At 31.8% G+C, this 18,958-nt stretch overlaps 6 protein-coding genes across 7 annotated transcripts; 4 read left to right on the top strand and 2 right to left on the bottom strand.

Annotated features, from left to right (window-relative positions):
• Positions 1 to 305: 305 nt before the first annotated feature.
• Positions 306 to 3,246, bottom strand: LOC108567389 (natterin-4-like). The gene is made up of 5 exons (XM_017927807.1): positions 3,234 to 3,246; positions 1,392 to 1,547; positions 759 to 958; positions 554 to 697; positions 306 to 495 (listed from the first exon to the last, which is right to left on the bottom strand). The coding sequence occupies exons 1-5, from the start codon at positions 3,238 to 3,240 to the stop codon at positions 409 to 411; spliced, it is 594 nt and encodes a 197-aa protein (XP_017783296.1). The 5' UTR covers positions 3,241 to 3,246; the 3' UTR covers positions 306 to 408.
• Positions 3,247 to 3,271: 25 nt separating this feature from the next.
• Positions 3,272 to 4,259, top strand: LOC108567390 (transcription elongation factor 1 homolog). Of its 2 annotated transcripts, XM_017927809.1 has the most exons (3): positions 3,272 to 3,709; positions 3,780 to 4,021; positions 4,084 to 4,259. In XM_017927809.1, the coding sequence occupies exons 2-3, from the start codon at positions 3,906 to 3,908 to the stop codon at positions 4,214 to 4,216; spliced, it is 249 nt and encodes an 82-aa protein (XP_017783298.1). In that variant the 5' UTR covers positions 3,272 to 3,709; positions 3,780 to 3,905; the 3' UTR covers positions 4,217 to 4,259. The 2 variants fall into 2 exon arrangements, with proteins under 2 accessions (XP_017783298.1, XP_017783297.1); XM_017927808.1 differs by having other exon boundaries at positions 3,272 to 4,021.
• A 3,861-nt stretch (positions 4,260 to 8,120) lies between these two features.
• LOC108567487 (laccase-2-like) lies at positions 8,121 to 11,572 on the bottom strand. The gene is made up of 7 exons (XM_017927984.1): positions 11,421 to 11,572; positions 11,156 to 11,366; positions 10,856 to 11,103; positions 10,492 to 10,809; positions 10,115 to 10,441; positions 9,798 to 10,059; positions 8,121 to 8,343 (listed from the first exon to the last, which is right to left on the bottom strand). The coding sequence occupies exons 1-7, from the start codon at positions 11,559 to 11,561 to the stop codon at positions 8,219 to 8,221; spliced, it is 1,632 nt and encodes a 543-aa protein (XP_017783473.1). The 5' UTR covers positions 11,562 to 11,572; the 3' UTR covers positions 8,121 to 8,218.
• Positions 11,573 to 12,127: 555 nt separating this feature from the next.
• LOC108567486 (chymotrypsin BII-like) lies at positions 12,128 to 14,369 on the top strand. Its single transcript, XM_017927982.1, has 6 exons — positions 12,128 to 12,188; positions 12,248 to 12,340; positions 12,613 to 12,701; positions 12,757 to 12,923; positions 13,859 to 14,133; positions 14,198 to 14,369. Exons 1-6 carry the CDS (start codon positions 12,138 to 12,140, stop codon positions 14,300 to 14,302), a joined length of 780 nt encoding a protein of 259 aa, XP_017783471.1. The 5' UTR covers positions 12,128 to 12,137; the 3' UTR covers positions 14,303 to 14,369.
• Positions 14,359 to 15,914, top strand: LOC108567485 (venom protease-like). Its single transcript, XM_017927981.1, has 6 exons — positions 14,359 to 14,555; positions 14,610 to 14,792; positions 14,921 to 14,997; positions 15,057 to 15,166; positions 15,217 to 15,634; positions 15,695 to 15,914. The coding sequence occupies exons 1-6, from the start codon at positions 14,501 to 14,503 to the stop codon at positions 15,854 to 15,856; spliced, it is 1,005 nt and encodes a 334-aa protein (XP_017783470.1). The 5' UTR covers positions 14,359 to 14,500; the 3' UTR covers positions 15,857 to 15,914.
• A 982-nt stretch (positions 15,915 to 16,896) lies between these two features.
• On the top strand, positions 16,897 to 17,870 carry LOC108567360 (serine protease snake-like). Its single transcript, XM_017927776.1, has 5 exons — positions 16,897 to 16,903; positions 16,935 to 16,987; positions 17,079 to 17,188; positions 17,240 to 17,657; positions 17,712 to 17,870. Exons 1-5 carry the CDS (start codon positions 16,897 to 16,899, stop codon positions 17,868 to 17,870), a joined length of 747 nt encoding a protein of 248 aa, XP_017783265.1.
• The last annotated feature ends 1,088 nt before the right edge of the window (positions 17,871 to 18,958 follow it).

The raw sequence follows: 18,958 nt of genomic DNA, 5'->3' as shown, positions 1-18,958 counted from the left end.
GCCTATGAGAGTGAACGTAAGTTTTTCAGTAAATTATTCAGATGGGTGCCACATCCCCATTTATAATCATTAAATTGTAGCTAAGCATACTTTTTTCTATAGGCAACTTTAAATTTTATATAAAATAGGCAAAATCAAATATTAATATCTTGAATTTTGTTATCATGTAATATATGCATGCATATTTCTATGATTTATATTTGATACCTGCATGTTTTTGAGTTTTTACCTTGTTTACCTAAAAATACACATATATTTATATATATATGATTAAAAACTATATGGGTTTCCAAATAATATACAGATTAATGTTAAAGTTTTATTGTATATTCATGTTATACGTTAATGCATTAATTTGGAAGCATTTAAGCTATAATGAAGCAGCATTTAAGCCTTAATTGTGCTGCATTATTCCAACACCAAGATTTCGTATTCTTCGTATTTAATTTCTTCGCCTCCAAATGGAATGTAGCAACAACCGTGGGATGGATGTACCTAAAAAAAACAAATGAATTATTGAATGATGAAGATGTAACAGTTTTTAACTATTTACTTTTCCTACTGTGTGGGAACCCTCGTGGTGGACGCGACCTATGTAAAGTTTTTCTCCATCGCATGTCCTTCCACCTTCAACAGCTCCATACGGGACATCACCACCATCATGGACTTCCCATCTAAATCTTTGTTCGCACAATATCTGTTCATTAAAAGTCATTTGATGTTAGTGTTGCTATTATTAGTGTTATCTTTAAACTTACATCAAATTCAGTCTTGGAATGTTCTTCACCACCATAAGCAACGTAAGCTTCGTTCCTATCGGGAATTACTTTAGCCGGAATGTAATCACCTTCGTGCTCAGCCCTTCCAACAAAGATAGTGCTACCATCCTGGTCCATTCCTCCTTTCACCGCATTGTTTGGTACTCCGCTGCGGCAGTTACCTCTCACCCAATAGTATCCTATAATTAGTTAAAAGAATCATAATTAAGTTCAGTGCCGTAGTAAAGTGGTGCTGAGTGGGCAAAAAGCGCCAATAGTTTTGTTGTCTTAAAGAAAGGGGCGCACATTAAATATTTGGCCATTTTGATTTCTTAAGACGCGTGAGCAAATTAGATATTTGTCCATAGACACAATACTTCCTTCCTGCGGCTCAGATTATGCGATTAACAATATTTGCCATATGCTTTTGCAAGCAACCAAAATTGATGATTGTTAAGTGTAAAATGATAAATGAATGAAACTGAACATAAGCAAAATAATGAAGCGGATAAGAGAATAAACAAAGTTAACTTTTTGCAGCCAAGAGTCAGTAATCGATGGTGTTATGTAACAACGGTATTATATAACCATGTTCAGGTTAGCGTATCTATTTTTTTTGGTTTATTCTCCTACCTTTTCGTTTTTCGTATAAAAAACCAGTTGATTGTTGATGGTCATTGCATTCGGTTTGTGGTGACGGTGGATAACAGTGAGGGGGGTATGATAATGAGGGAGGACAAGTGTTAGGATCTGGTGGAAACAGTTCCGGATTAAATCCGTACGGTCTATCTATGAACAGAAAAAGATATGGAAAATATTCGCTCAACAAGAAGAAACTACACGATTATACACTTTATGCTACACATGTGATGCAGGAACGAAACAGCTTACCTGTCATTTTATTAATATAATGGTTGAAATAAGTCAGTAATTTAAGTACTTATATGTATCAACGATTCAGATAAGTCTTATCTGTAATATACAAGTGCGACACAATTTAACCAACCTTTGCCAAGCACAAATATTGCAAGATTGCATTTTATATTTATTTTATATATACAGAGAGTTACAAATTAATAAAATTAAGGTCTTGGGATAGAGGCTACGGTCAATAACCCTTCGTATTCCATAAATTATTGTATTTAGTATTTTTTTTTTTTTTTAAAATCCTATTAGTCATTACATTTGAATCATCATTACTAATGTACACTATCAATAAATCAATATTAATAAACAAATTTATATACTTTTTTTTTCACAAAAATACTGTGACGAATTAAAATTAACAAAAGTATCTACAAACAATTTTAATTTCATTTTATTGCGTATATAACACTAAAACCATACGGATGGATAGTACCAAGTCGACGTATGTTTAGGTCAGGGTTTCCCAAACTTTTCCTGTAAACATCTCGTAAATCCTGAAATTTTTATTTACTAATTATTTCATTCCTAGATTTCACGGAACACTTATTAACTTTTGGGAAACCCTGGTTTAGCTCATGTTCTGTGGACTAACAACCACGATTGTTCTCGAACGTCTCGATCGAACGTCTTAATAATGCGAATAAAATAGCTGACTCAATAAAATAGAATCAATTAATGTATTTTCAGTTTATACAAAAACCGGTTATCAAATTTTTACTTTTCTACAAAACCGGTTTTCTAATTTTCACAAAAAATATAACAAAATAAAATCTCATGAAACAAAACTTAAAACACTTATAAACACATAACAATCATTACACGTACAATCGTAATCAATCATCTTTTTCATATAAACAAATGCATATGATTTTGTCCCGGTCTTATAAGAAACAAAACCACCAAGGCCGAATCCCGTGGGAACACTTAATCATAAATATATACAAACCCTACTCCCGATCACAAATCCCGCCCCGTATTAATAAGAATTAACTTTGTAAGTAGAATAAGTATTTAGAATTAGTCTCAGTAAAACCTTAATAAGATGAACATAGTTTTATAAGAATCTTAATCTGATGAGCATAGTCTCAGATAAATCTTAAATCGACCAAGTAACGAATAAAGTTATGTAAAACCAAACGAATTTCATTAAATTCCCAACTATTGAGACTCCACAATGACAATACCCGACAATATTCCACTGTGTCCAGAATTCCATCCCTGGGACACAACACTTTTTTGGAGAAGTGTAATTGAAGAAAGAATTTGTATTGTGTAGTATTAAATTAGGGTCTATATCGAAAACACGATATTCGAAATACCGACAGTATCAAAATCCCAATAACCATAATTTAGTAATAATAAAAAATTTCTTCATACTTGATACTTTCGGGTTTATGGTTGTCTGGATTTTAATACTGTCGGTATTTCCAATGTCGGCAATTCGGTTGCCATCGATTTTATTGGTTGTTAGCAGCTTACGCTGTTTTCCGTTTTATGTTACAGACAATTTTATGTATATGTTTGTTATTAATAAAAAAAATCATTTACTTTCCATTAAGTAATGAGGAAAGTGGGAATGAGGGAAATTTTGTGAAATTTTTGACCTTCTAGTTCGGACATTGAACATAAGGAGCGCTCTTCTTCGATGCGCCCCACCAGCAAAATCACCCCAAGCAACTGGTCTTTAGTTCAGGTAGTTAGTAGAAGTTGGTAATCGCAAGAATAATCATCTGCGGAACGAAATTGCATGTTCGTCAATGCAATAACACAGACGCAAGGTCACATTGACAAATCGAGAGCGAACTGTACGATTTGTATCCAAGCAGAATTTATTCTGACCAGGTGAAAGCTGCAAGAATCATTTTACCATTCGCGTTCGACCGTTAAAATCAAAATGGCGACAGAACTGTAAGATCGGTGCGTGTCTGTGAATAAGTGTTGTTATTGTTGTTGTTTTTTTTTAAACAATAAGGTGAATTGTAGAATAACAGTGTGTTTTCGAATTAACGTTTAAGCTGCAAATTGTAATTGAAACAAATAAAAAGTAATGCTTGCGCTCTGAATATTTAATTACGTTTTAATTATTAATCCTAGAATATTAAAAAAAAGTGTATATCAACGTACACTTGAGAAGTGCAAAGGAAACTTAATACTGCAGTATTATTTTATCGAGCTCGAAAGAACAGTCTTTGTTATTATTTTGGAAGACTTTGATAAAATATGGGTCGGAGAAAATCTAAAAGACAAGCACCGACAAGGAAGAAGGCCATCGAACCGCTCGATCAGCAGTTCAACTGTCCGTTCTGCAATCACGAGCAGTCTTGTGAAGTGAAAATGTTAGTTTGTTCGAATGAAATGTGCGAATTGTATCAATAATAATTACGTCCTTTTTTTGTAGGGACAAGGGAAGAAATACGGCCAGGATATCGTGCAGAGTTTGCATGGAGGATTACCAAACGACTATAAACATGCTCTCTGACCCTATCGACGTTTATAATGATTGGATAGATGCCTGTGAAACGGCTAATTGATTTTGTGATATTATGTAAAATAAATATTGAAATTTTAACTTTATTTCTTAAGTGTTTAATTTAATAATTAACGTGTTCTTTACTTAGTGAATGTATGTTCATATTTATAGTTGTAAAGTTTAGTTAGTTAATAAACAAACAATAATATTTTGAATTATTGTAATGTATCACACAAAAAAAATATTTCTTAAGCAATTAATTTAATAATTAATGTGTTCTTTCTTTAGTGAATGTAAGTCATTATTTATTTATACCTCGCATAGTCCGGGTAATCAAATATACCAAACTGTTTGAAACCCCACAAATCGAGAAACTAAATACATACAGTAAATAAACCGGAATATACGAGGTATTAATAATCATTTTAGTGACTCAAATGTAAAGTTTTTTTTTAGTTAATAAACAAACACTAAACGACAAACAATAATATTTGGAATTATTATTATGAATCACAAAAAAAATGGAATTTTAACTTTATTTCTAAATCAATGAATTTAATGATTAATCTGTTCTTTCTTTAGTGAATGTAAGTCATTATTTATTTATACCTCGCATAGTCCGGGTAATCAAATATACCAAACTGTTTGAAATCCCACTTATCGAGAAACTAAATACATACAGTAAATATACCGGAATATACAAGGCATTAATAATCATTTTAGTGACTCAAATGTAAAGTTTTTTTTAGTTAATAAACAAACACTAAACGACAAACAATAATATTTGGAGTTATTATTATGAATCACAAAAAAAAAATGGTATTTTAACTTTTAATAATTTTAATAATTAACTTTAACTTTACTTAGTGAATGTAAATAGCCTGGGTAATCGGTTCCGCCAATATCCTACACTGTTTGAAACAGGACTAATCGAGAAACTAAATACATACATTAAATAAATCGAAGCCGGAATATAATCGTTTGAGTGGCTCAGTGTAAAGTTTACTTATTTAATAAACAAACACTAAACAACAGGCAATAACCAATGGAATTATTATAATGAATCACATAAAAAAATGGAATTTTATCATTCTTTCTTAAGCAATTTATTTAATAATTAACGTGTTCTTTACTTAGTGAATGTAAATTATTAATTAAATATACCTCAATAGTCTGGGTAATCGGTTCCGCCAATATCTCAGACTGTTTGAAACCAGACTAATTTGAGAAACTAAATACATACAGTAAATAAATCGAAGCTGGAATATAATCGTTTGAGTGACTCAGTGTAAAGTTTACTTAGTTAATAAACAAACACTAAACAACAGGCAAATAACCAATGGAATTATTATAATGAATCACATAAAAAAATGGAATTTTATCATTCTTTCTTAAGCAATTTATTTAATAATTAACGTGTTCTTTATTTAGTGAATGTAAGTTATTATTTATTTATACCTCGCACAGTCCGGGTAATCGGTTCCGCCAATATCTCAGACTGTTTACATACTGTAAATAAACCGAAGCCAAAATATCGAGGTATTAATTATTTGGATGATTCAGATCTAAAGTATTAGTTAATAAACAAATACTAAACAAGCAATAACATTTGGAATTATTATTATTACTCACTTAAAAAAAAAACTAAGTATTTTTAAATTTAAGCCCATATTTATGTTTACTACAAAATAATTATTTTATCTTGTGTAAAGTATATTTACTTATTTATTTTGGAACCTAAGTTTAATGTTATTAAGTATAATGAACAAATGCTTCCCAATAATATTTATTTGGAATTGTTATAACAAAAACTAATATTTCCATTTTTATATATCAAACATAATATGTTTACTTTAAAATTTCACAAGTAAATCTTCAATTCACCTGATTCTCAACAAATAAATTATACAAATAAAAATAAACGAATACAATAAAATTTAAATAATTTAAAACTAATTAATGCATTATAATTTAAGTTAAAAGTTAGAACAAAAAATACTTCCAATAATATTTGGAATTGTCATAATGAATTATTATTATACTATATTATTCATATAGAATTGGTGATGGACACCTAAAATTATTTTACGTTTGCTAATAAAACAGGATTACTTAAAATTCACTAACCTATGCTCTTTTTCTGTTTCTTTTTTGCTTCGATGTATTAAACCTTATTTTCCTTTGCTACATCTTTTGGTGGGTTAAGTTCAATGATCTTCGGTTTAGTTGGTCGAATCATAGCTTTTTTTTCGGTTTCTAAGAAATATAATATTGATTTATTCATGAAATTCTTTACTAGAAACAAAGTTTTTCACGAAAGTAAAATGTGTAATTCGTTTAACTTTCATCGATTTTAATTTAAATGTTTTATAGTAAAAATAAATAAAACTACTTACCATATTTTCGGTAGGAATAACTATATAAATCTGTTGGTTATTTGTGAGGAACGTCTGCAACCTATCCACTACTTTTGTCGACTGTTTCCCTTTTTGGAATAAGCATCATTTCCATCCCAATGCAAAAGACATTTATCAATGGAGAATTTTCTCTGCAACTGTAAACATTTTCATCCACCAAAATATTTACAATATTTATAAGCAATACCATGTTTTTGTTTTTTGCAACCATTTCGTATTTATATTAAAAAACAATGAGTTTATTTTATTTCGATTCTCTACCTATAAAAGTTTGAAATGGTATATTTTTTAGTAAAATTATCTTTTATATTTCGTTTCCAATAAAAAATCATTTTTAACAAAAAAAACACGACGACTAGATCAATATAATTTCATAGAAATGCTAGTTTTGACATAAACAAAAAAAATAAATCAATACATCTAGATAGGTTTTAAAATTGTATTTATTTGTATTTGTATTTCTTTGATACCAAGAAAAGTTAGATTTTATTATGTAGAATGTTATTGAATTAGGGAGATCGTAAAATTTTTTATAGCCCTAAAGGAAATTTTATCTATAGAGAATGAATTTGAGAATGAAATGATTAAATAACGTATTTTTAGTTATTGTAAGTAAAATTTGTGTAAAATAACAAAAGAAGTACGTGCATTGTTAATGATTTTGGGAATTTTTTTTTCTTGACCTACGAGAAACTTTACTACCTGTGTAGTATTTAAAGATATTGAAGCAAAAGAAAGTATTCACTATCAGTCCTGTCTTGCAGGCGAAAGTATTATGTGTATTCAAGAAACTATGGATACGATGTGTTCAGGTGTAGAATTTTTTGACTTAAGTCTTAGAAGTCCGGAGATTCAACCTATAGATATTACTGTTGTCAATGACAATAATTCTAAAGTTGAAGAGGAAATAAGTATGTGTATTCAAGAAGCTATGGATACGATGTCTTCAGATTTAGAATTTATTGACTTAAGTCTTAAAAGTCCAGAGATTCAACCTATAGATATTACTGGTGTCAATGACAGTAATTCTAAAGTTGAAGAGGAAATAACTATGTGTATTCAAGAAACTAAGGATACGATGTCTTCAGATGTAGAATTTATTGACTTAAGTCTTAAAAGTCCGGAGATTCAACCTATAGATATTACTGGTGTCAATGACAGTAATTCTAAAGTTGAAGAGGAAATAACTGTGTGTATTCAAGAAACTAAGGATACGATGTGTTCAGATGTAGAATTTATTGACTTAAGTCTTAAAAGTCAGGAGATTCAACCTATAGATATTATTATTGTCAATGACTGTAATTCTAAAGTTGGAGAGGAAATAACTATATCTGCTACACTTCGTAACATACAACATGATCATACCTACGCGAAAAGCCCATTTCCTAACTACCAATGTAAGTTGGTAAGGTCTAGGACGAGAAATAGGCTCGAATGGAGAAGAGTTCCTTACAAACGGATATAAATAGATAAAAAATAATTCTAGATTTACATTTAGAATTTATTTACTTTAAGTTAGTTTACATTATTTATTTAATTTTAGTTTCATTAGTATTAACGAACATGTATGTTCATTATATGTTTGCACCTTATGTACTTTATGATAAGATAAGGAACGTAATCAGTTTTGATTTTTGTTTTTTGACTCATGGATAATTTCCACAAGTCGGAAAGTTGTGAGGAATTGGCACATTCAAATCACCGGTCTTGAATACCATCATCATTCCTAAGACGCTGTGAAAGTCAACGTGACAATGCATCAACCAAAAACCTAAAACAAACAAAAGTCTTAAATGTGTTCTCTTTCTTATTTGTTTATACCAATATATACAAATATAATTATGTTCTTATTACTCTAAATTATAGCATCGGAAAAAAATTATTTACAAAAACTACCTGATTTTAATGAAATTGCATAATCCAATGTTCCATAATTTGAAGACTGGAAAATACTCGTTTCTAAAATATTATCTTATCTATACGAAGAATGCATTGAATCAGTACATCGAGCTACAATCAGCATTTTTTTCGCATGTCGGGCTTGCGATTGCCTGACATACCGAAATACCGTCAATGAAAATCCTGACTTTCGAAATCCCGACTATATCAAAATCCCAACTATATCGAAATCTCTATTATTATAATTTCTTTTTCTTTCCGTTATAATGAATAAAACTTAAGAATAAGAAATATTCTATAATAAAATTAATATTCTATAATAATATTGGTAGAAAGCTTATGGTAGTCGGGATTTCGATATAGTCGGAATTTTGATTGTCGGGATTATGGTAGTTGGGATTTGAATACAGTCGGAAATTCGAACGTCGGGATTTCGATAGACGGTATTTGAGTTGTCGAGCTTACGATATAGACCCTATTTTTTTATGTCGGATTAGTATTTTTTTTTGAGAGATTTATTTCTACGACCTTTCGTATCAGATTTTCGTGATACAGGCGACCATAGCCACACGGGATTAGTATTTACAAAACAATATTTGTGCTTATACGATTACCTAATTTCGAAATATCTAGATTCTAGATTTATAGTAAACAGGTATGAAAGTAAAGTTGCATACACAGCAGTGGCGGCTCGTCAGGTAAAATACAAGTTTCTGTTGTATTATCACGAACCAGAGCCATCGCTACGACCGGTCAATTGAAAAATTTCTAGGATGTCACCCTTCGTCCCTCATATTTTTTTGGATGTCACCGCCTCGCTACCACTTTTTTTCCAGGATGTCACTCCCCTCACTGTCACAATTTTGTTTTGAAGTTGTCCCATTCATGCATATTTATGCACGGGGCCTCAAAATCCAAAGGACCTGTCCACCTGTCGTGGACCACTAACTTTATGAGCCCTTGGGCTAACACTGTTTGTGGTCTTGATTATCGCTGTTTGGTGCCCTGGACTAACTCTGTTTAAAGGTCCTGGACTTGGTTTATCTGCGTTCATTCTTATTTGTTTCACCGTGAAGAAACTTTTTGATTGAACTACTGCGGCCCATGAAAACTATATCTAACTCCACCCCTGTAGTGATCAAGCAATTTCTTGCAAAGCGCAACTGATCTACTGTAAGCGTGACTAGAGTAAAAAAAATGTGAATCGGTATCCCTTATTCAGCCACTGTTAGTTCAAAAAATGTTAGTTCCAATTGTATAACTAGTTGTTGGTGAACCTGACATTTAAATATCATGTCGTTTATAGCGTTTATACTACTTAATTACCTGGATTATCTGCTCTAAATCTGACGATTGTGTAACCACCATCAGCAACAGCAACGGTATCTTTAATAATTGGCCTATTGAAGTTGCGATAAAGCAGTCCTTTTCTATCTAGCTCTTTGACTTGTTCAGCAGTTGTTCTTGCACCAAGCTTATCTTGTCCGATGACGTAGAAGTGGTAACCATGCAAATGCATGCTGTGCACCAAGGTAGTACCCTGTCCCTCATCAACGTAAACAACTTCGATCAATCCATTGTACGGAAACTATAGTTAAAAAAAAAGGTCTGAGACTTAATAGATAAGCAAATGCAAGAACTACCTCAACGATGTGAACGCACTCACAAATATTCAAATCTTTATCGCAGTTTGGAGAGTCTTTTGAACTGCAGACATTACTAGGATTCGGATTCAATAGTAAGGGAGTTGATGGTATTTCCATTACGATATTGTTGAAGTGCGCTGAGATGATGCCGGTACTATTAAATCCACTAGTAGTATTATATCCTAATGGTTCAACTTTGAAAGCCACGTAGTATTGAAAGTCAGGACTTCCAGTTAAATCTCGAGGAATGCGAGTGGTCGATCTCAGATCAGTGTAGCTGTACACGTTCGGTGCTTTCCTCGGCATGTTTGGATTAGCGACTCCCTAAAAATAAACCGGGCTACAAGAATGCATTCAGCTCATTGAGAACTAACCACGAAATCTGGATTTAGCGCGTCGTATTCGTAGGAGACCGTCGCAGTTTTGGCTCCATCATAAACCAAAGCTGCAACTGCTGAGAAACTGCATAGAATTGAACCGGTGAATCTGATTGCGTAACTGGAGATCCTCTGATTCGTCTCAACAACAATATCGAATCTTTCGCCATTCGAGATGGAAACGCTGTCTGTTAAGATTGGGATTATGTCGTTGCCATCTGTGCTTACAACATAGAACGAATGGTTGTCGATATTTATTTTGATGGGACACGTTTCGCCTCCAGCGTGTATAATCCTAAACCTATACCTGAAACCCTGAGCAATCCTAAAGGAGACGAATACAAAATTAATCAGATCAAACCTGCTTTACGAAGAATCGCTTCGGAGGAATGGTATTGTTAACAGTTGACCCAAACCCGTTCACGAGTATCGAAGATATTAAATCGGTGTAGATCTTTTTGTTTCTTACTTGCTTGTACAAATGAGTAATTGGCAAGTCTTTGAACCAATCGTTGATTATCACAATGTGCTCGGATAAATCGAACGTGCGTTGAAAAGTTGGTCTTCGGATTATGAGAGCACCGTACGCTCCGTTCGATCGTTGAACCGCTGCAACGTTTTAAATGTATCCTAATCTCTCTCTCAAAACACTTCAATTTACAAGAATGCGAATGATACCAATGCGTCCCAACTTGCGATGCGTTGAACGAATATCTGAAGGTCGTCCGAGGAATAATAGCGCAGTGTGAGACAAAGGAAATTCCGTCCATGAATTGAGTTCCCCTTTGGTGCATCCCGTGCCAATGAATAGTCGAATCCACATCCAATAAATTGTTGGTGAAATCAACAATAATTTGATCACCTTCGCAGACCTAAAACAATTTTTTTTTTACAATAACTCAAAGCATATTATATTTAAAGTAAACCTCGATTGATGGTCCAGGCATCATCTTGTTATACACCTCGATGATTCTGTTATTACCATCAGCAATTACGCATTCTCGAGACAAACAATCTGTATAGTTTCCAAACTCGCAACCTAAGCAACTTTGCTCATTCGAAAGCATACGTTCAATAGTTAAGTGATAATAACAAGTCTTCGGCAACTCGTGGAAATTACATCTTCTCTTGCAATAATGATCGTTGTAATCTGAAAACCATCAGTTATTTGTAAAATCAATTTATGACTTCAATCTTTACACCTTCATGAATCTTCAAATTGGCAAAAACCCACGGGATTGAAGCAACGAGAAAAATCACCAATTTAAACATTGCTGGTAAGAATAAAACTGGATGGTTTTAATAAAACTTATATATTTGTGGATTTATCAATTGCATAAATTTTGTATGTTAAATTTTAAACGACTTCAATAAGCGATACATGCATTATCATTATCGCTTTGCGCTGAATTCACAAAAAAAAAGAACATTCATTCTATCAACGAAAAAAATCATAACTGCAATTAGTTTCAGTTCATTTTGTATTTATTTTAAATACTAATTTGATTTTGTAAATGCTTCACTTTCAAGTGTTTATTAAATTATATGTAATTGGTTCTATTTATAGATCAAAGATTATAATTTGAAATAGATAAATTAATAGTATTTAAGGAGCTGTTAGTTAATAATATTCAATAAGCAAAATGAAGTTCATGTTATTAGCTTGTTTCGTTGCTGCTCTGAGCGCCGTTCAGGTATCAAAATCTGTTTGTTAATTCAAGTTAGAGGATTCAATTTGTAGTAATGATTTCAGGGCGCAGAATTGATTGCAAAGCCTCATCTGTCCATCCCTGATCCAAGGATCGTCGGAGGAGCTGAAGTTAAACCTCACTCAGCCCCTTACCAGGTAATATTTATACAATAAAATTTTATATAAATTTTTTTATATAATTTTATATAAAAAAATATTTAAACGAAAAATTTAAAGATTTGGTACTATTATTTTTTTCCATTTTTTAGTTTTAACTTTTGTATGTGATTTTCCATGAAGAACCAAAAATCATTTACAAGTTATAAGATAGAAAATTTCTATATCCAATATTTTATTTCTAAACATAATTTCCATTTTTTCAAATTTAACTTAAAAATTAATAATGTAAATATTTCTGTATATCTTAGGTGGGACTTGTGATTGATGGCAGCGGTTTCTGCGGTGGTGTTCTTATTTCCGAAAGTCTCGTCCTCACCAGCGCCAGTTGCGTCCAGCAGTAAGTTTAATTATATAATTTTATTAGCAAACATATTGCATTTTTTTAATTCTAGTGCTAAAACTGTCGAAGCTGTCCTTGGGGCGCACAACATCAATGAAGGAGAAAAATCACAAGTGCGCGTCGACGCCGGAGAAATAATTGTTAATGAACAATGGAACCCCGAACTCATCATTTACGATGCGGCTCTATTGAAACTCTCCTCGCCTGTGAAATTATCCGGTAACTATAACTTTATGATTTCCCAGAAACTACCTATGTTTATGAGAGTTTGAATTTTCTTTTATTACTTTCATTTATCAATTTTATACATAAAAACAGTATCCACACTGTCCGTGACATGAAACATATGTCAAACATACCAAAAACTATTTGCAGATGTTTGTAAGTTATGAAACTAAAGGATAAATAGGTACTAGTAGTTGGTATACCTGACAAAGTTTCCCAATTTTAACTTTCAACATTGGGCGATGGTCTCTCAATGAAAAAAGAATTTTTTTTCTTGGAAATTACTGAAATAAGAGAAATATGCTTTTACAAATCACCTTTGTTATTTTCAACTTTTCCTGCTATACATTTCGTTACATATTCTTAGAATTTCTAGTATTATCTATTATTATTATCTATTCTTAATATTTCTATTACTTTTATATTTTATTTATATTTTATAAAACTTATAATTTTTCTAAAAACTAAATATTACTTTATATTTTATAATATATGAAAAATCCAGTAGTTCAATGGTTTTTTGCTCATTATTGACTAAAATTTGTCAACTTATATAAAAATTATAACGTATAATTTTTTATGAGTATTAATATAATTAATAGTATAAATCGAAATTTGATAAAATTGCTTAATCAAAGTTCTCTACATTATTTTTATATTGATTTATAATCTATAACCTCTCGAAATCATGGGGAATTTCCGATTTCAATGATCTATTATTAATTTCGAATTTTCTGGAAATTTCTTACTTTTATTTATATAATTATATTATATACCTGTGTTATAATAATCTAAAGTAATATTTAAGTATACAATTTCCTTGAATTAATTAATATGTTTTTGTTAACATATTTGTTTTATTAAGTTACAATATCTGTAGAATTCCCAACATTAATTATGTTTTTGTTTGTGATTTTCCTTATAAATAGACGATATCAAACCAGTATCTTTGCCTGACCCCGACGATAAATTCAGCTATAAGAGGTTACTAGTAACTGGATGGGGAAAGGAATCCGACGCTTCGAACTCGTTGAGTCCCGTGCTGAAAGGCGCTTCTCTGAGGGTCATCACCAACGAAGTTTGCAAGCAATCTTATCCAGGTGTTTACTTTGTCAATATTTGCGTGAAGGCAGATAACGGAATCGAAGGAGCATGTGCCGGAGATGCCGGCGGCCCAGCCGTTGACATTGAGAAGGGCGTCCTCGTAAGTTGCTCAAAAAAAATCCCCAAAAATCTGCAAATTTTAATCAATAATTACGTCATTGTAGGCCGGTATCGTTTCATACGGATCAAGCAAAGGATGCGAAGCAAACTCACCGACGGTCCTCACCCGAGTCACTTCTCTGCTGGATTGGATTTCCGAACATAAATAATTTAACAGTTCCAATATTTACACACACACAAAACAGATTAATTAATAAACTGGTTTATATTTCTTCATTACTGAACACCGAATCTCGTAACCTTTATTTGAGAAGCAAGTTTTAGAAAACTTTATCCGGTTTTATTGATATTTATTTACTGGAGTACGCATATTGCTCATTCAGTGTCGATTACGAAGTTGAAGCAAGATGTTCATCTTCGCGCTGTGTTTTGCTCTCTTCACTAATATAGCTGTGGCTATTGGTAATAAAAATAATAAAGTTTCATTAATAATTACATAATTCGATGTGTGTTTAGAGGGGGACTTGTGCTTGCAGCTTGATAACAGTTTCGGTCGTTGCGTTAAAATTCAGGATTGTCCTAGTGCCATACAACTAATCCAAGAACACAAACAACCTATTAGATGCGGGTTCGAAGGACAGCAATCTTTTGTTTGCTGCGATAACAAGTATAGAAAGAAGGAGCGTAAGAGTGTTGAATGTAGGTTATTGAACAACGTTTTGTTATATTAATTGCAAATTAATAGTTAATTATAAATAGATTCAAAAAGTTAAACAAATTAATTAACTCTATATTGGTAATGCAATAAATAAATACAATTTTTACAGATTGTGAGCAACAATATCCACTGCAACCTGGTATTGTAGGTGGAGAAGATGCGACTGCTAAAGAATTTCCGCACATGGTACTTTTTTTTTGTTACTGTAAAAACAGTAATTTTATACCAACATTATTCTATTTTAGGCTGCATTGGGATTCGGAACAATCGATAATATCAAGTGGCTTTGTGGGGGAACTTTGATCAACGAGAAATACGTCGTAACTGCCGCTCATTGCATCTTCACCAGAGAATTGTACTAATACAAACATTAATTAGCTTTAATTTTTATATTTTAAATTTTAGCGGACAAGTGAAACTCGTTCGTCTGGGTGACTTGGATCTAAGCAAGGACACGGATGACGCGTCTCCTAAAGATTTCTTAGTGAAGCGCGTTATCAGACATCCGGAATATAAATCTTCGTCGAGGTACCACGATATAGCTTTGATCGAATTGAATGCAACCGTAGAATTCAACGAGTATATGAAACCAGCTTGTCTGAATGCAGCAAAAACTACGAATCGTGATGTTAATTACATTGCAACCGGCTGGGGTTTGACTGCATTCGCTGGAGAAAAGAGCGATATATTGCAGAAGGTGGAACTGCAAGATGTTCCGATTAATGTTTGCAAGGAGAAATACCAGTATGATAGACGTTTGCAGTCTGGAATTGTCGAGGATTGGCAGCTGTGCGTTGGAGCGCCGAATAAAGACACCTGCCAGGTGAAATATTTTTTCAGATCGTCGTTGTTCAAATAATATCAATCTTGTGTTTGATTTAAGGGCGATTCTGGTGGACCTTTGACCTCGAAGGAGTCCAATTATCACGTTATTTATGGTGTGACTTCGTTTGGGAAAGCCTGCGGTTTAGCTGCAGGAGTTTATACCAAGATTGTACATTATTTGTCGTGGATTGAAGACATCGTTTGGCCAAACCCAATATAAGTTTATTTTGGTTTAAAACATACAAAATAAACATCGAATACTTTTATCATTTCTAAAATATATAAAAAATCACAATTTTAATAAAGACATTCCTCAGACTTAGTATATAAATTATTTCATCTTTTAAAGACCTACATTTCTTGGATTTCATGGATTTGTAATTAGTTTCATATTTTTGGTGAATCTACCAAATTTATTTCAAATTTGAATTTATGATATTCTTCGAATAGTTCTTCTATTAGTAAAAATATTCTATGTTTTTCATTATATATACAAATGTTGATTCATTATGGTAACATGAAGTAATTTGTAATTGAAGTATTATTTACAAATATTCTGAAAAAGAACAAAACAATACCTTGCGGAACATCAAATTTAATTCGATGTAAATTAGTTTATTCATCATAAAAAATGAATAACTTCAATACTTAATATCACTAAAATATGTGTTATTAAAAACGAGAGGAATAAATCATTCTATAAATATGAATTGCACAGAGAAAATATTGGATTGGCGTAGTAACATTCCTTGCGGAACGTATTTAAGCACTCTGAACACGTTTATCCTCAATCATTCCAACAACATGTTTCTTCCAATTATCGTTTTTGTGTCAATATTAAACATTTCATTCGCTGAAGGTAACATATTATTTTATTCTATTAAACAGAATATTTATTGTACAAAAAAAAATTTTTTTACTTACAAATGTTGTTTCTCTTCAGGTGATCAATGTAAACTTCTGGATGGAAGAGAAGGCCAATTTATGAAAGAAATCGATTGTTTGAAGTTAAAGAATAATCTGAAAATAGATGAAAATAATACTTGCGAATCCGAAGGATTAAATTCCATAATCTGCTGTGATAATAACAGTAATTTAAAGCCCGGACAAAGAAGTATAGATTGTATGTTATTAATTATTACATAAAATATAATTTATTTTCAAGGTCAAAATAATAAATTGAAAAAAATAATGTAAATTATTTGTATCTTTTCAGTTGAATTTTATAATAATTATTCTTTTAATATTTGTATATAATTAATGAAATGTTGTAGATTGTGATGCTTTTTATCCAATAGCCAAAGTTATTGTCGGTGGACAAAATGCGCTTGGTAAGGAATTTCCTTACATGGTGAGTGATTTAGATTTGTTTTATTGACTAAATGATATTAGTAAGGAAAAATATGTTAAGAGAATAATGTAAATATGGATTTATTTAATAGGCGGCTTTGGGATTTGTGCAAGACAATAAAGTACTTTGGAGCTGCGGAGGAACTCTAATTAATGATAAATTCATATTGACAGCAGCGCATTGTACTAATTCCAGAGATTTGTAAGTATGAGCAAACATTGTTTACAAATCAGTAAATATATTTTGTTTAAGTGGACAAGTGAAGTTCGTAAGACTTGGTGACTTAAACTTGATCCTGAACACGGACGATGCTTCTCCTCAGATGTTCGAAGTAAAACGGATTTTGAAACATCCCAAATACAGATCATCTTCGCATTACCACGATATTGCTTTGATTGAATTGGATAAAACTGTAAAGTTTACTTCTTACACGGAACCAGCATGTTTAAATACGCCGATCTCGAATCGTTCGAACGATAACTTTATTGCCATTGGTTGGGGTCACACTTCTTTTGGTGGTGATACCAGTGATGTTCTTCAAAAAGTTGAATTAAAGGAAAAAACTAATGATGAATGTAATCAAAGGTATAAGACTAATAGGAAACTTCAATCGGGAATTGTGCATGATTGGCAGCTCTGCGCAAACGCTCCAAATAGAGATACTTGTCAAGTATGAAGTAATATTTGGAAGTTGAGTTTAAATTTGATTATATACTTGATTCAGGGCGATTCCGGTGGACCTTTGTCTATAAAAGAGGAGAAGTATCATGTCGTTCATGGAATCACTTCGTTTGGGAAAGCTTGCGGTGTTGCACCAGGAGTTTACACCAGAGTTTCTAACTATGTAGGATGGATCGAGGATAATGTATGGCCTCAAAAATAGATAAATTATGGAAAAAAATGCTGTAATCAATTTAAATATAATAAAAATAAACAATTTAATATAATAGAAAACATGTTTTAATCTTTATTTATTGGATGTGATTTTAAAAGTGTATTCACTATTTAAATATAATAAAGTAAATAAACTGATAGAAATTTGTATATACAATAGGATGTAGACTACTGGTATGGTAGTGATTTAAAAGAACATCCGGTGATAAAAGGGCATATAGACCATACCATTAATCTGTTCTCTTCTTGGAACCTAGGGGAAAGTGTTAATGTCCCTATGAACACAAGAACTCGTCTTACTCATTAATCGTTTCACTTAAGTCATATATACAAACCGACGTCAGTTCTTTCCCTATGATGGGAATAGATCATCTCCATCTATTTTTTGTTACCCTGGCAACGTACCTTCTTAAATAAAAGTAAATTTAATAATTGAATATTTATATTTTTAAAAATTGCAAAGTTAAAATTATTAAGTTTATGGTAAATAAATAAATCGGAGATGACGTGACTGAATCAATGTGTGTATTTGGAGGTTGTCAAGTTAAATAAATTTAATAAATTCAATGGTTTATGTACAGGTTTGGTATGATATTTTTATATATTTTTTTGGCAAATCTATGTTTTCCATTCGATATATTTGGAAATTCTTGTGTAAACGCCCGTATGTGTTATCCCGTATATGATTTAATACTTCCTCCTGTGAATCGTTAAAGGTACTCCAGAATTACCATAAAATCTTGAAAATTATATCGAACTTAGAAACCACTTAATTTCTACTCACTTGACAAGTATCTTTCATGGCTGCTAATTCTCGAGTAATCAAATACTGACATTCATTGTTTGTTTTCCATTGAAGCAAAGGAATAAGAATTTGGTTCTATGAAAGATTCAAGCAAGCCAATTTGATCACAGCTATATTGTGATATTGGGAATTGGATTTGTATTCAGGATGGTTAACGTTAATGTTGAAATCTTGAAGACATCTTCATCCTAAATCTCCCAATCAAACGTATTTGACCGGTAAATTATAATTATCAGTTATAATATTCGTGTAATTAGGATTAAAATGAAGTA

Source organism: Nicrophorus vespilloides, unplaced genomic scaffold, assembly GCF_001412225.1.
Source record: "Nicrophorus vespilloides isolate i.1.1-1 unplaced genomic scaffold, Nicve_v1.0, whole genome shotgun sequence".
Classification (NCBI taxonomy): domain Eukaryota; kingdom Metazoa; phylum Arthropoda; class Insecta; order Coleoptera; family Silphidae; genus Nicrophorus; species Nicrophorus vespilloides.
Note: the sequence above shows the minus strand (reverse complement) of the source record. Positions and strands in the feature narration are given on the sequence as shown.